Source organism: Chrysochloris asiatica, unplaced genomic scaffold (assembly GCF_000296735.1).
Source record: "Chrysochloris asiatica unplaced genomic scaffold, ChrAsi1.0 scaffold00319, whole genome shotgun sequence".
NCBI classification, from domain to species: Eukaryota; Metazoa; Chordata; class Mammalia; order Afrosoricida; family Chrysochloridae; genus Chrysochloris; species Chrysochloris asiatica.
In genome coordinates, this window is record NW_006408837.1 from 1,803,102 (window position 1) to 1,816,530 (window position 13,429).

At 57.4% G+C, this 13,429-nt stretch overlaps 1 protein-coding gene across 1 annotated transcript; it reads right to left on the reverse strand.

The window, feature by feature from the left end:
* Positions 1–7,192: 7,192 nt before the first annotated feature.
* On the reverse strand, positions 7,193–10,475 carry HMX1 (H6 family homeobox 1). Its single transcript, XM_006875309.1, has 2 exons — positions 10,124–10,475; positions 7,193–7,848 (listed from the first exon to the last, which is right to left on the reverse strand). The coding sequence occupies exons 1-2, from the start codon at positions 10,473–10,475 to the stop codon at positions 7,193–7,195; spliced, it is 1,008 nt and encodes a 335-aa protein (XP_006875371.1).
* Between the last annotated feature and the right edge of the window lie 2,954 nt (positions 10,476–13,429).

Below are 13,429 nucleotides of genomic sequence, written 5' to 3' on the forward strand. Positions count from 1 at the left end.
CCTCTTCCAATTCCTCTGGTCTCCAGACTGCCTCCTCCTAGAACCCCCAGCCCCGGAAAGTCAAGGACGCCAGCGCTTTCTTCGGCCCTTCGCAGAGCACTGGGCTGGCTTTTAAGAGTTCGGAGTACGTACGCCTCAGCCACTAAGGCCTCAGGAACAGGGGCAGACGCTTAGCTGGGAAGGGGCGAGCTGGGGGGTGGGGAGGCGACCAATGCGCCGAAGCAGACTCGGAGACGCCAGCGAGACTCCAGGTGAGCTGGGCGTGGTTGGGGCGCCAGCGGGTGGGGGAAGGGGCTTGAAGGACGGCGGGGGGCGGGAGCCACAAGGGGCCTAGAAGGTCGGAGCGTGGCCTTGGCCTTGGCCCACAAGGGGGAGGGTCCGCCCTCTCCATCCCCGGCAGAATGTCCCCAGGGTGAAGGTGGATTATCAACGCGCCAGGTCAAGCCTCCTTACCCTCATCTCGTCTCCTGGAGTCCGGGCCACGGAGCCGCGCTCCCACTCCCCAACGTTATAGGACGCCTAGGGGCCCAGCAGGACCGGTGGGCCGGGCTCTGCTGCGTCCTCGAATCTGCGGTTCCAGTAACCTAAGCCGAGGAGACATCTCCCAGAGAAACAGCATTTTAAAGGGCCCAGAACCCCCATTTCACACTTTACTTGGTCCAAAGAGGGCGCTTGCTCTAGGGAAGAGGAAATTAATTCAGAGGGAACAGTTGGGCGGAAGGGCGAATTCTCCGGTCCTGAGAGGAGGGACGCAGATACGGGACCGAGTCCCACGCGTGAGCGAAAGCCCACGCCTCTGAACCTGGTGTCCCCACAAAGGCCCCGGTGAGCACCTAGAGCGTTCCCATCCCTCTCCGGGGAGCCTGAGTCCGCACATCCCAGAATCCGAAAGTCCTTCAACAGTCTGGGCACGACTGCCCATGGAACCTGTCTTCCCTGCCAGAGTCCCATCTGTCCAGGGGTCAACTGTCCAGCCTTGGGCCACCCAGCCCTCTGCCCGATCCTGCCCAAGTCTCAGGACAGGGAGAGCATCAGGAAAGTGCCGGGAATCCAAAGACCCAGACCCGGGACCAGAGATCACTGCGGGCTCCAAGTTGAAGGCCCGCATCGCCGGCAGCTGAAGACCCGTGACTAGGCCTTGGGCCCCAAAAGGTGCGGCCACGATCCTTCAGTCTTGGGGGTCCTCCCTTGTCAGGGCCTTCTCAGAGGCCTTCATGGGTGGAGGCAGACCCAGGCGGGCAACCGGGAGGAGGCATATGAGGGGCCGGGGGAGCCGGGAGAGGGAGAGAGGAGACAGCCAAAGAGGAAACAGACCAAATGAACGGATTTAATGCGCAGGTTAGACCTAAGCAGAAAGGAAAGAACGAAGAAAGAAAAATTAAAAAACAAAACAGGGTGCAGCCCCTCCCTCTACCCCCCACCCCCCCACACACACCAGGTGAAAATAGCCCTACAACGAATGTGCTTCCAGCATTGGGGCTATACGGCTAGAAAGCTTAAGTTTCTGGCTGGCCCTTTTGTCAAGCATTTTTATTATACGTATTTTGGGATACAAAATAAAGTGGAGAGAGTTAGAACTGGAAGCCCGTATTCAACAAGAATCAATTTCGGACCCAACCGCTGCTTCCTGGACCCTCTTCCTAGTACTTCTAACTAGTTTTTTTCCCGTTGTTGTTTAAAGCAAAATCTGACATTTTCATGGCCTCATTTCACCTCCAAATACTTCCTGATGCATCTTTAGCGGATAAGGACTTTTAAACAAACAAAAAACTCAGCCTAATGGCTTTTAATCACCCTTCAGGCTAAATTCACAGTGTCATCTAATACCTCTGCTTTGGATGACAGAAATTCAGACACTTTATTTCTGTTTCTACTTTTCTGAAATTCCCAGGTAGCCAATTATATACAGGGAATACTTTTAAAATCTAAAGTCGTTTTAAATGAAGTCTGCTTTCCAGGTGGGGAGGTGGGAGGGGGAGCCCGCCTGCCGGAGGTTTTTCCTTCGCGTCTTTGTTCCTTGTTCCGACTGCCCGCTTCCCACTGATAATCAGAGCTCAGTGTCCGGAGCACAGTTACTGTCCTCTCTGTTTCTGGACGTATTTGGAGGTGAAGTGAGGCAAGGGCAATGTCTGATTTTCTTTAAAATAAAATTTAAAATCCAAGTTAGATCATGGGAGGGTACTGCATACAGACCTTGCAATTCTGGGTCACAGGTCCCTCAGTTTCTACCAGAACCAGAGGAAGGAACTTAGTGGTCAGTAGGTACAGAGATGTGAGAGGGGAGGGTGTCTCTGGAGTTTGGGGGCTTTCTGGGAGTGGCCCCAGTTGCAGGTTTGAGTCTGGGAAGGATGGCTAGGGACAGCGGCGGCAGGGGGGGCCTGAAGGGGAGACCTCCCTAGCCCAGGGTGAGAAGCAAGCAGCTGTGGATCTTGTGACTGGGTGACTTGGCGGTGTTTCTCTCTCAAAAGCATCAATTTCCCTCATCAGTGAGTTGCCAGGAGGGGCTGGAAGATTTCACAGGGTCCAGAGACACAGAGACAAGAGAGATGCTGCCAACAGGCCCTCCCACCTGCCCTTGAAGCCCACCCTGGGTGCACCTGGGACTTTGTGGCCTCAACACAATCGATTGCACTCTGCACAGAGCCTCAGCTCTGGGAGACCACCGGGTGCCATCAGGCTGCGGCTGCAGCTAGGAGCCTAACAAGGTTCCACTGGAGCTGTGTGTGTGTGTTGGGGGGGGGGGCTTTCTTGGGAGTGTTGGCTGGGGGTGCATAAGCCCCAAATGCCCATGTCCTGTGTGGGGTGGGAAGTAGTCAGGAATCACCAGGAAAAAGGGCCCAGTTCGACCCTCCAGGACCAGGCACTGCCACTTTGTTTGGTGTGGTCACCGGAGGCACATTAGAGCAGGGACCACTTCCATGGAGCTGGGGACCAGTCCCACCGGGCTCTGGGGCTATGTCAAATCCACATCTGCCCTTCGAGGAGGACATATCTTGGCACCTCTCTGGTCTCAGGGTCGGCATCGGCTCTGGGTCTCCGAGGGAGCTGCTTCTCCTCTGGATTGAAGGCGCAAGGACTTGAGGGAGGATCACAATCCCTCAAAGAGTGAGAGCCTAGAAGTCCCTCCCCAGCAAGGTTCAGAGCAGGTGTGCACCCCACCTTAGATGGGGAAACTGAGGCCCCAGAGCGGATGAGGCTTCCCCAAGGTCAGGGGTTGCGTGTTCAGACTTCTATCAAAGCTGATGCCCCAGCGTCCAAAGCCTGTTTACAGGCCTCGTTCAAGGCAACGTTGCCAGTGGAGCCCCGCGCTTCGCGCATCGGCTGGAACAGGGTCTCGCTGGAGAAGGTGGGGATGGCGAAGAGAGTCCGGAGTGGGGCCGCGCGCGCGGTGGAGACGGATCGATGTCATTCATCTTCTGCCAGCCTCGGAGCCAACTCGCTCGAGGTTTGCCCGCGATCGATGGCGCTAGAGGTGGGCGCAAAGGGGCGGGGCGTCCTCTCCTGGCCGCGCGCCCTTTGGGCTTCGTGGGCTGCGGATTCCGCACCGTTTCGCTCTCGCCAACGCTGTCGCTGGAGCGACCCTCGTGGCGCCGGAGCCAAGTCAGTCGTTACGGAGAAGGGCTCGGTGGGCTTTGTGCAACTGCGGATCTGCTTTCGTTATTGGAGACGTTATCAGCCTTGAAGAGGCCAGGACTCCGGTATTGCCCCGCGCTCCGGGAACAACCCTCAACTTCCTCTTCCGCCTCCCATTCCCTCCCTCCGATGCCGGAGTCTGGAGTCTTGGAGGGACGGAATCCGCTCTCCACGGTAACCTTCTGACAATTGTAACGAAAGACCAGCTCCTTCTCTCGGAATCCACCGCGCTTTGTAATCACATAGACCCTGCCTCCCTCCCACAGTTGGCTGCCAAGTCCAGGTCTAGCAATCAAGCTCCGGATTCCTAGGAACGGCGGAGAGAAGGCTCTAGTCCCGGCTCACACAAGGTCCTTCCCCTTCCTGCGTGCCGAAGTCCTGCGCAAAGTCTCTCCCCAGCGCGGTTTACGCCGCCCACACAAAGCTCCCCCACACAGGGCGCCCCTCGATGATCGGTTTTGGGCTTCTCCTCAGCTCTCAGCGACACCGTGAGACCTCGAAAGACGCCTAACCACCCAAGAAACTACTGTCAATGAGCTGATTCAAACTCAGAGACACCCATATAGGGCTTCCGAGACTACATCTTTATGGAAGCAGACGGTCTCATCTTCCTCCTTCGGAGGGCCTAGTGGGTTGGAATCACTTTAGCAGTCCAACGCGTAACTTACAGAGCCATTTAGGGCTCTTTTCAGCCGCTCGAAGTCACAGAACGGTTGCTTGCAGGTGATCACCCCTTGAACTCGGTCTTCATGACCTCGTGCTGAGAGGAGTTGTTCTTGGGGTCTGAGAGTCCCCTGACCTGACAACACAAAGCTGCCTGCGGGCTGCAGCTGACCACAAGGATGGCGAGAGAGACAGCTCTGTACCTTGGCGCGTCTGCGCCGGACCTTGGGGCTTTGTCCTAAACCAGCTTGGAGGGCATTCTTGCAGAACTGAGTCATGTGAGGAAGACTTGGTGAGTGACAAGAGGCCCAAAGCCCTTCCCAGCGGTTGTGCAAAAGTTTGCCCTTGACTAGTAACAAAATATTGGCATTGGAACTAATGAGCAGCACTGCGGAAGAAAGGTCTGGAAATCTGCTACAGTACCGATTACAACCAAGAAAACCCTGTGGAGCAGTTTTTACTGGTAACATGTGAGGTCTCCTTAGCCACAGCTCAACAACAAAAAATCAACAGAAAAGGTGACAAAGGGCCAGCGTCCCAGGCAAGCCTGGTCAGGAAGCCTAGGCTGGAACAACCCCATGGTGAGAGAGGGACAGGGAGAGATGGACCTCTGGGGACACCACTACCTCTCTAATCCCACTGTGACCAAGAGCCCAACCTTCAATCCCTTGTTGATGTTGTTAAGTACCATGGAATTGGTTCCGACTCATAGCGACCCTGTACAGGTTTTCTGAGGCTGTAAATCTTTATGGGAGCAGAAAGCCTCGTCTTCCTCCAGCAGAACAGCTGGTAGAGTTGCCGACCTTGAGATTTGTAACCACTATGCTATAAGGAGCTCTGGTAGCGTAGTGGTTACGAATTGGGCTGCGAACCTTAAGGTCAGCGGTTCGAAACTACCAGCTACATCGCGGGAGAAAGATGAGGCTTTCTACTCCCGTAAAGATTTACACCCTCGGAAGCCCTATACAGGGTCGCTATGGGTCGGAACCGACTCGATGGAACATAACAACAACAACAACATGCTAAAAATAGTAAATTGTAACAAAATAATTTCATTGAAGTGGATTATAAATCCCTCCCTCCGGGACAAGGGACAAGCCGAGGGAAACAGCTACAGACGGGCCCATCTGAGGAGAGGGACAGACTCACATCTGGAAGGGCCTGGGAGTGTGATGTGAGGAGGGATGGTGAAGTGTGTGTGTGTTGGGTGACTTTACAGGATGAAAAGTTACAGCCCCCTACCCACGAACCTCCAAAGAGTCCCTGAGAGTTAAGCCTTCAGTACCCAAACCAAAACAAAGCCCACAACTGTCAAGTCAATTACAACTCATAGAAACACTCTAGCTGTAGGTCAGAGGAGAGGGTTTCCAAGGCTATAAATCTGCATGGGAGCAGACAACCTCATTTTTCTCCTGAGGAGCTGCTGGTGGGTTTGAACCACCGACCTTGAAGTTAACAGCCTAATGTCTAATCACCAGGAATTCTGGACTAATCACGAGGAATTGCGGGTTCAGAAGACCACAGATCTATCCAAGGAGGATCCTCTGAGCTATCCTGGCCTGGGCAGCTGGGTCAGGGAAAAGATTCTGGGAGTCCGTGTGGCCTGGGCAGACTGATAGATGGACCATCTGTCTGAGAGGAGACCTATCGAGTGCCTAGGAAGGAGTACACCCTTTATGAGAACCCCAGGCTGGGATGATGGCCAGTCATGCCTCTCTACTTGGTCAAAACAGAGAAGGGAGCTTGGTTCTGCCACCCAATCCCCAGGGATCCCTGTCTCAGCTCAGACCCACCCTAAATAAAGCATCCATCCTTTTCTAGTGCCCACGTGTCCCTGTCCACACCCGAAAACTGGCAGGTAGTGGATAGATGGAGTCTTGGGCTATTGAAATTGCTTTCCTGGAGAACTCCTGCATGCTTGCTGGCAGCTGGGCGCCTTGCACTACGATCCCTGAATCTCCCAACAAATCTGAGACTGGGACTCCACCTCGGAGTGTTGCCCTCCCCCAGCCTCACCCAGAGCTTTTGTTTTGTTTCCCCTGAAAGGTGAACTCGGTGTGAGGCTCAGAGAGTCATGAATGAATCTGGTCCCATGTAACCAAATGCTAGTGACCTGCCATTCGGCTATGACCGACCTCATGGCTTGTTATACCTGTCAAGCTTGACACCATTCTTCATCCAGCTCCGTCACCAAACTCAGACGTCTGCCTGCCCACCTGTGCCTGGCCTGGCCTGGCCGGAGCTCCGAGCGGGGTCCACTTTCTGCTCATAGGACTGATGATTGCTGATGAGGGAGGGATGAGACCCCCAAAAAGCTGAGGAGCCAGTCCCAGTGAACACAAAGCAGCAGAAACCGTCCAGAAAACGTCCCTTTTATTCCATACGTAAATAAGGAGATTCAATTAAAAAAAAAAAAAATTGCTGACCAGGGGAGAGGCCCCATGCGGGAGAGTGCAGCCCTCACTCCCAGGGGTAGGGGGAGTCAGGCAAGCCTTTGGCCTCAGTTGCACCCCGCAGGGGTTTGTTCCCTCTGGAGTGGCCCCCGAGGGAGAGGTTGTAGTGAGTCTAATTCTGGGTCCGCCGGTCAGCTTGCTGCCCAGGTCCCTTAGTGCCCAGAGAGGGATGTTTGGTGTTGGAGGGGCAACTTAGGAGGGAAGGGTCTCACAGCACGTGAACGGTCTGTGTATGGAGTGTCTGTTGAGAGAGCCGGGCCAGGTCCAGGGAGCAGTTCCAGGGGGCTTGCCGAATTTGCTTCTCGGGTGGGCGCCTGGCATTGCCTCGAGGACCCCGGCTGGAGCAGTTCCCCTTCCATTCTGGCCGCGTGCAGCATGGTCGTACCGCGCTACCGAGGGCTGATGCGCAGAGGTCCACGGCCGCGAAGGTCGGCGGCAGGCGCTCACACCAGGCCGGGCATCTGCGCCCGCAGGAAGGGCACGGAGGCGGCGGCCGGAAAGGCAGCCAGTGGGTAGGCAAGGGCCCCTGAAAAGCCGAGCAGCGGCGGGGGCGGCGCGGGAGCTGCAGGGCCGAGCGAGAAGGGCAGCGCTGTAGGCGGCCCTCCGGCGGCGGCAGTGGCTGGGGGACTCTCGTGATACAGCACCGGCACGCGGACCAAACGCTGCGCGCCCGGCGGGGACAGGCTGGCTGCTTCCAGCTCTGCCGCTAGCTGCCGCTTCCACTTGTTGCGACGGTTCTGGAACCAGATCTTCACCTGCGTTTCGGTTAGCTGCAGCGAGGCGGCCAGGCCCGCGCGCTCGGCGCTGCTCAGATAGCGCTTCAGGTCGAAAGTGGACTCAAGCTGGAAGACCTGGCTGCGGGAGAAGACTGTGCGCGTCTTCTTCTTGCGGCCACCGCCGCCCACGCCGCGTGCCTCTGCCGTCGCCGCGGGGGCTTCGGCCAGCTCCGCCACTACCGCCTCCTCCGCGCCGGCCGCCTGACCCCGCGCCGCCAGCTCTGCCGCCTCTTGATGCAGTGTTCCTGGTCCGGGACCCCGCTGCCAGGCGTCTTCCGCGCGGCCCATTTCCTCTCCCGTCTCCGGAGAGTCCCGGTCGCTCGCTGCAGGAGGGAGAGCGGCACAGGGGTTTGTTTTGGGGACCTGATCCCCAGATCCAAACTGTGAGGCCAGCGCCCTCCCCCTGGAGTCACCCACAGCCAGGAACCAAGAAAGATCCCTTATACAGGGCCTTGGACTTTTTAGCACGGTCCACAGCGGAATACACCAGGATGTAGAGAGAGGCCGGGACATAAGGGCTGAGATCTACAGTCCAGGGAAGCACTCCAATACTGCACGTCTCCAAGCACACACAGCACAAAAATGTGCCCATTTTCACACCCAGAGACCAAGAGAGGAAACGAAATGAACGGAGCGGAGAGACAAGGAAACTGCGCAAAAAATTCAAACAAAGGCACAAAATGAAGGACCTCCCCGCCGCAGCTGCCTACCAGCTTCCCAAGAAAGCATACAAATGGCACAGAAATAGGGGGACAAGACGTAGGGTGTGTTTTACACCCTGGGAACCAAGCCCAGAAACACTCCCTGCCTCCAGCAGCCCAAGTCAGGCCCCCAGCCCCAGGATTCCTGGAGCACTCCGGAGCAGACCAGGACCTAAGCATCCCCCACAGACATCCTCTACAATCCAGTTCCACCCAGGTGATACTGATCCATCCCCACATACCCCTGCACCCCTGACCAGGAAACCCAGAGCTCTACCACTTGAACCCACATTCACACTCCCACAGAACACATAAGGACACAGCCAGACCTGTGATTCTGCGGGGAGGGAGGTTTGAGGGTACAGAGACCCATGCTCTGCCTGGTCTTTGGGGCAGGGGGAGACGGTTAAACTAGGAGTTTCTCTAGACTGTAGACCCATCAGGGCTCCTGATGCAGCTAGACCTGCCTGCCTGGTGAGAGGGCATGTCCTGGCTGATGGGATGGGAGGTCAAGCTGGTGTGTATCCTAGAAGGAGGTGGTAGACTTGGCAGGGATGTCTGCAATGTGTGCTGACTTAGGTGCTCAGAAGGACCCTTGCCGTGGCCACACGGGGCTCAGGCACTAGGATGATGTGGGGTTGCTCCTGAGCCCACTAAGCCCCAAGTACCCAACTTCATTCATGTGGCCACAAGACACTAAGACATTTCCTTCTGCTATGGTGGGAAGCCACCTGAACCCGCATCTCACGAAATAAGAGAGATCTCAGCAGGCCCAAGAGGTTGTGTGTGGTGGTGGTGGTGGGGATGGTTCCCAGGGTCAAGGGGAGGACACATCCCACACAGAGAGACTATTTTCAGAAACACCCCCAGAAGGACCGAAGTTTATTTGTTACATTTCAGGGAAATTGAGGAGACCCCAAATCAAGATTACAAGAAGGGATGGAAACTTGGACTTTCTGGGGGTGGGCACTGAGACCACCCTGAAACCAGAGTCCCTTTGTAAAGGGGAGGTCACTCCCACACCAGGGTGGGAGCTCTCCAAGGATTGAGAGGGTGCCAAAGAGCAACCACCTGCTCCTTGGGGAGGCACACTCAGCTAGAACCTGGAATCCAGGCATCACTGGTTTCAATATGGGGGGCTGGTCAGTGGAAATTCTTTTCTGATCCCCCTTGTCTTCCCAGGTTCCCAAGAAGGGAGTCACGGCCTTAGGGAGGGGGCAGAACTCAGGTGTCAGAAGGCCAGGGTAAAGTGGTGCTAGGGTCCCTGGGCCCCTCCCCAGATACACCCCCACCCGCTCGGATTCCTCAGCAGGGAACAAAGACAGGGGGAGGGGCAGAGAATGAAGAGAGGGGTGGACCTGGGGGCTTTGGAACTGCTCCCTGGGGCCTGGCACAGCCATGGAGCCCGAGGGGACAGGACAGGGGCACAGGACACTGCCCGGGCTCTCTCTGCCAGCAACGCCACGGAGGCTCCGTTGTGGATGAAAACTTCTCCAATGGAGTCCCCCTCTTTTCTCTATCTCTAGTGGACCTTTTCCCTCTCCAGTTCTCTCTTCTCCCCACACTCCACTGTCTTCATCTTTTTTATTCTCTCTTGACTCCCCCCCCCCACCTTCTACATTTCATCTCTCTCTCTCTTATTTCTTCCATTTTTTCTGTCTCCAGCCCCCTCTCCGCGGGCTCTCGGTCTCCCTCCTGTGAGCACAGCGCTTCTGCACGAGAGGCTGGACCTTGGAAAAAACTTCTAGTTCTGGGCCTCCCAGAGGGAGACCCCGAACCCTGCCCAGTCAGGGACTCCGCTGGGCCTTACCCGACCCAAACCTCCCTGCACAGAAGGGGTCACCTTAAGTGAGGGGGCGGGCAAGACCCCATCCCCCAGGCCCACGCTGGAACTCACTGTCAGTACTTAAGCCACCTCCGTAGCCTCCGTGAGCTCGCGGGAACCAGCGCTGCACGCCGCCGCCCCCCAGAGCGAAGGGTGGCCCAGGGCCGGGCGGAGGCCGGGGCCCAAGGCCCAGAGCCCCAGGGCCGAGCAGTGCCCGGGCCCGCGCCTCTCCGCCTGGCCCGGAGCGCAGCTGTCTCCGCCGCTGCAGCCGTCGCCGCCGCGCCTTGTCCTCCGGGTCGTCGTCTTCGCCCTCTTCGTCCACGCGCCCAGTGCCCTTGGCCTCAGCCGCTAGCAGATTCTCGATGAGGAAGGATGAAGCGCGGGCCGGCGTGGTGCGCCCGGGCTCCGTCAGCTCGTCCGGCATTGCGCCGCTGGCCAGTCCGGGCCCCTAGCGCGTGCGGCTCCGGTTCGGGTGCCCGGGACTTGGCGGGCGCGGCGGACGCGGCGGCCCGGCACAGAACGCTCTGAAGACGGCGTCGGGTCCTGAGGGCTGGCAGCGCGCTGCGCTGGCCGAGCGGTGCCTCCGACAGCCGCCCGGCAGCCGCGCTCGCTGGCCTCCGGGTCGCAGCACTGGTCGCCCTGCTGCCCGCGGGGACACAGGGGGAAGGGCAGGGGAGGAGTCAGGGGCGGGGCCGGGCCGCCAGCACCGCCCGCGGACGCCTAGCGGGCCTGAGCGCTAGCGCGGGGGCCTGACTGGCAGGCTGTTGAGCGGCGGCGCGGCTAGGGGCCCGAAGGGCCCGGGCTGCCCCTCCTGATCTGTTCCCGGGACGCACCACCCGCGCCGTGTGGGGGCGGGGCCTGGCGGCGCGGTCGCCCATTGGCTGTGGGGGTCGTAATTACCCTTGGCAGAGGCTCGAGGAACATCGGGGTCACTGTTCTTGCTCCGGAGGGTGTGCGTGAGCTCAGAGGGGGCGCGAAGATCCTGGAGCTCACAAGAAACGGCCAGAAGCTAGGCCACAATCGTTTTTTAGTTTTTAAATAACCGAGTGTCGTTTTCAAATGAGTAAACTGCCAGAACCAAGCTGCAGAACTGAGGCACATTTAAAAAATATCTGTATTGAACGAAATACGCTTTCCTGGCCAGATGCGATGCAGTAGAACTCTGGTTCCCAGACGCAGTCTCTGTGTGCGAAAAGGTGCCAGCCCCCGGCTCTCTCTCGCAGTGAACCGCCGGATGTAGCTTAGGGTGAGAGCGGATCCCCTTTGCGCTCACACTCCCACCGCCCCTTTCACACGCGGTCCAGGCTTTAGGAAGAACCGGAGCTTCTAGTCCCGCTAAAGCCCTGCAGACGGTAGCCTTGAAGGCGGGCCCCACAGCTCTTTGCACGTCCAAGAGTCCTCGCTGGGGAGTCCCCCGCATTTCTAAGGCCCGGAGCGCGGTGACAGACATGTCCCCCCGCACCTCATCCGCCCTGGGTGCGGTGACCCTTCTGGAGTAAACTTCTGACCATGCGACATCGGGAGAGGGCGACGCAGTCACCGGGACGCAGTCCGGAGGCATGGTTGGAACCGGCTTCACCGGACGCGGGTCATCGCGGAGAGACGACTCCAGCCCCGATGCCAGACAGGGCCCTGGCTCAATCCGAGTGTCGCCGCGTTGCAGAGGGCGGCTGCAGGCCCCAGATTTTTGCCTGGGTTTAGTCTTGGAGCAACCACGGTGGAGGGACCATCACCCCCATTTTCCATAAGGAAAACGGGGCTGTGAGAGGAGAGGGGAGACTGCCCAGCTGGTAAGTGACTCCCGCAGGCCTGGAACGCCGATGCTTTACACCCCCGGCGCGCCCACATCCACACCCCGAGCGCGGGGGAGGGGCGCAGCGGCCATCTGGGCATGTAGGCCTAGGAGCCGTGTGAGGTCAGGTGCGCGGCCGGGATCGTCAGGGAAGGGCCTCTGATACACGTTGACTACACGACCTTGGCCTCGCCGGGCCGGTTAGGCGTCATTTCCTTAGTCGCGTGGGCACAAATCAGTAGTCTCTGCGGTGGGTACCAGGGTGGGTAGGACGGATCTGCTGCACACCAGACGTTGCACCAAGTACTACCCCTGCGCGCCACCGGCTGCGCCGAGCCTGTTTGTCTTTGCTACAGAAACCCAGGGCGAGGTGTCCTGGTGCCCACAAGTAGTAAAGTGCTTAATAAACAGTGACTTGTCGAGCCCTGATATGGTATTGTAGGATAAGCACTGGACTGTTAACTGCAAGGTCGACAGTTCGAGCACATCAGCCACTCTCAGAAACTGCATACAAGGTTGCTATAAGTCTGAACCGACTTCACAAGACACAACAACAGCAAAAGATAGCAGCTAGCTAGTGGCACATCATTAAAGCACACCACAGAAAGGTCAGCAGTTCAAACCCAGCAGCAGAAGAAAGATGAGGTTGTCTGCTCCCAGTAGAGATCACACCCTGTGGGCAGTTTTACTGTGTTTTACAGAACAGCTGTGATCAGAGTTGATTGGATGGTAATGATGGGTGCTTAGAATCTACCAGCCGTTTGTTTCAGTAAAGATCTCAGCCATTGGAAAGTCTGGGGGGCAGTAACATAGAGATAGAGAGTTGCTATCATCACTTGGCGGTAACTAACTGTACCATTTTGGTTTCCTTTTCACCCATACAACTTCCCATTGTGGAAAATAAAATTCAGGCCCAGTCCCATACTCAGACCCTCATTATCAATCACCGAGGACTCACGGGTACTACTGAATGCCACCCTGGAGCAGCCGCCAATTTGGGCCTTTTTATTCTCAAAGGGCAGAGAAGACACTGAGGCACAGTGAGTCAGGGTCTAGGGAAGACCTGGGACCTCCAAGTCCTGCTCTCTGGGCTATCTGGGGCATCTGGGGATCCCAGCGGAGGGGGTCTGGTCAAGGGGACAGAATGACCACATGTCCATTTGGAGAAGTGTTGGCCCTGGGCCCATGCCTCTGAGTCTCTGAGGTCAGAGTTGTAAGCGCTGTCCAGGTGATTCTGACTCATAGTGACCCGGTGTAGGATTTCCTGGTGTGGCGCTGTGGGTAAATGCACTAGACCGCAAAGCCGTTTGAACTGCAAGGGCCGTGGTTCAAGCTCACCATCTGCTCCTCGGAAATCCTATGGGTCAGAAATAGACATGACAGCACTTAACAACAACATAGGATTTCAAGGCTAGATAGGGTCCTTGATAAAAAGACAAGATTTCTTTCAGATGTCACCCACCTTGGGGCTCCCTGGCAGTGGGGATGGGTGGAAGGGGGTGTCTGGGTGCTTAGCTATCTATGCAGGTTACCTGAGGTTCACCCGTGTTCACTCCCCACCTTAACCCTTGAACTTCAACCACTCC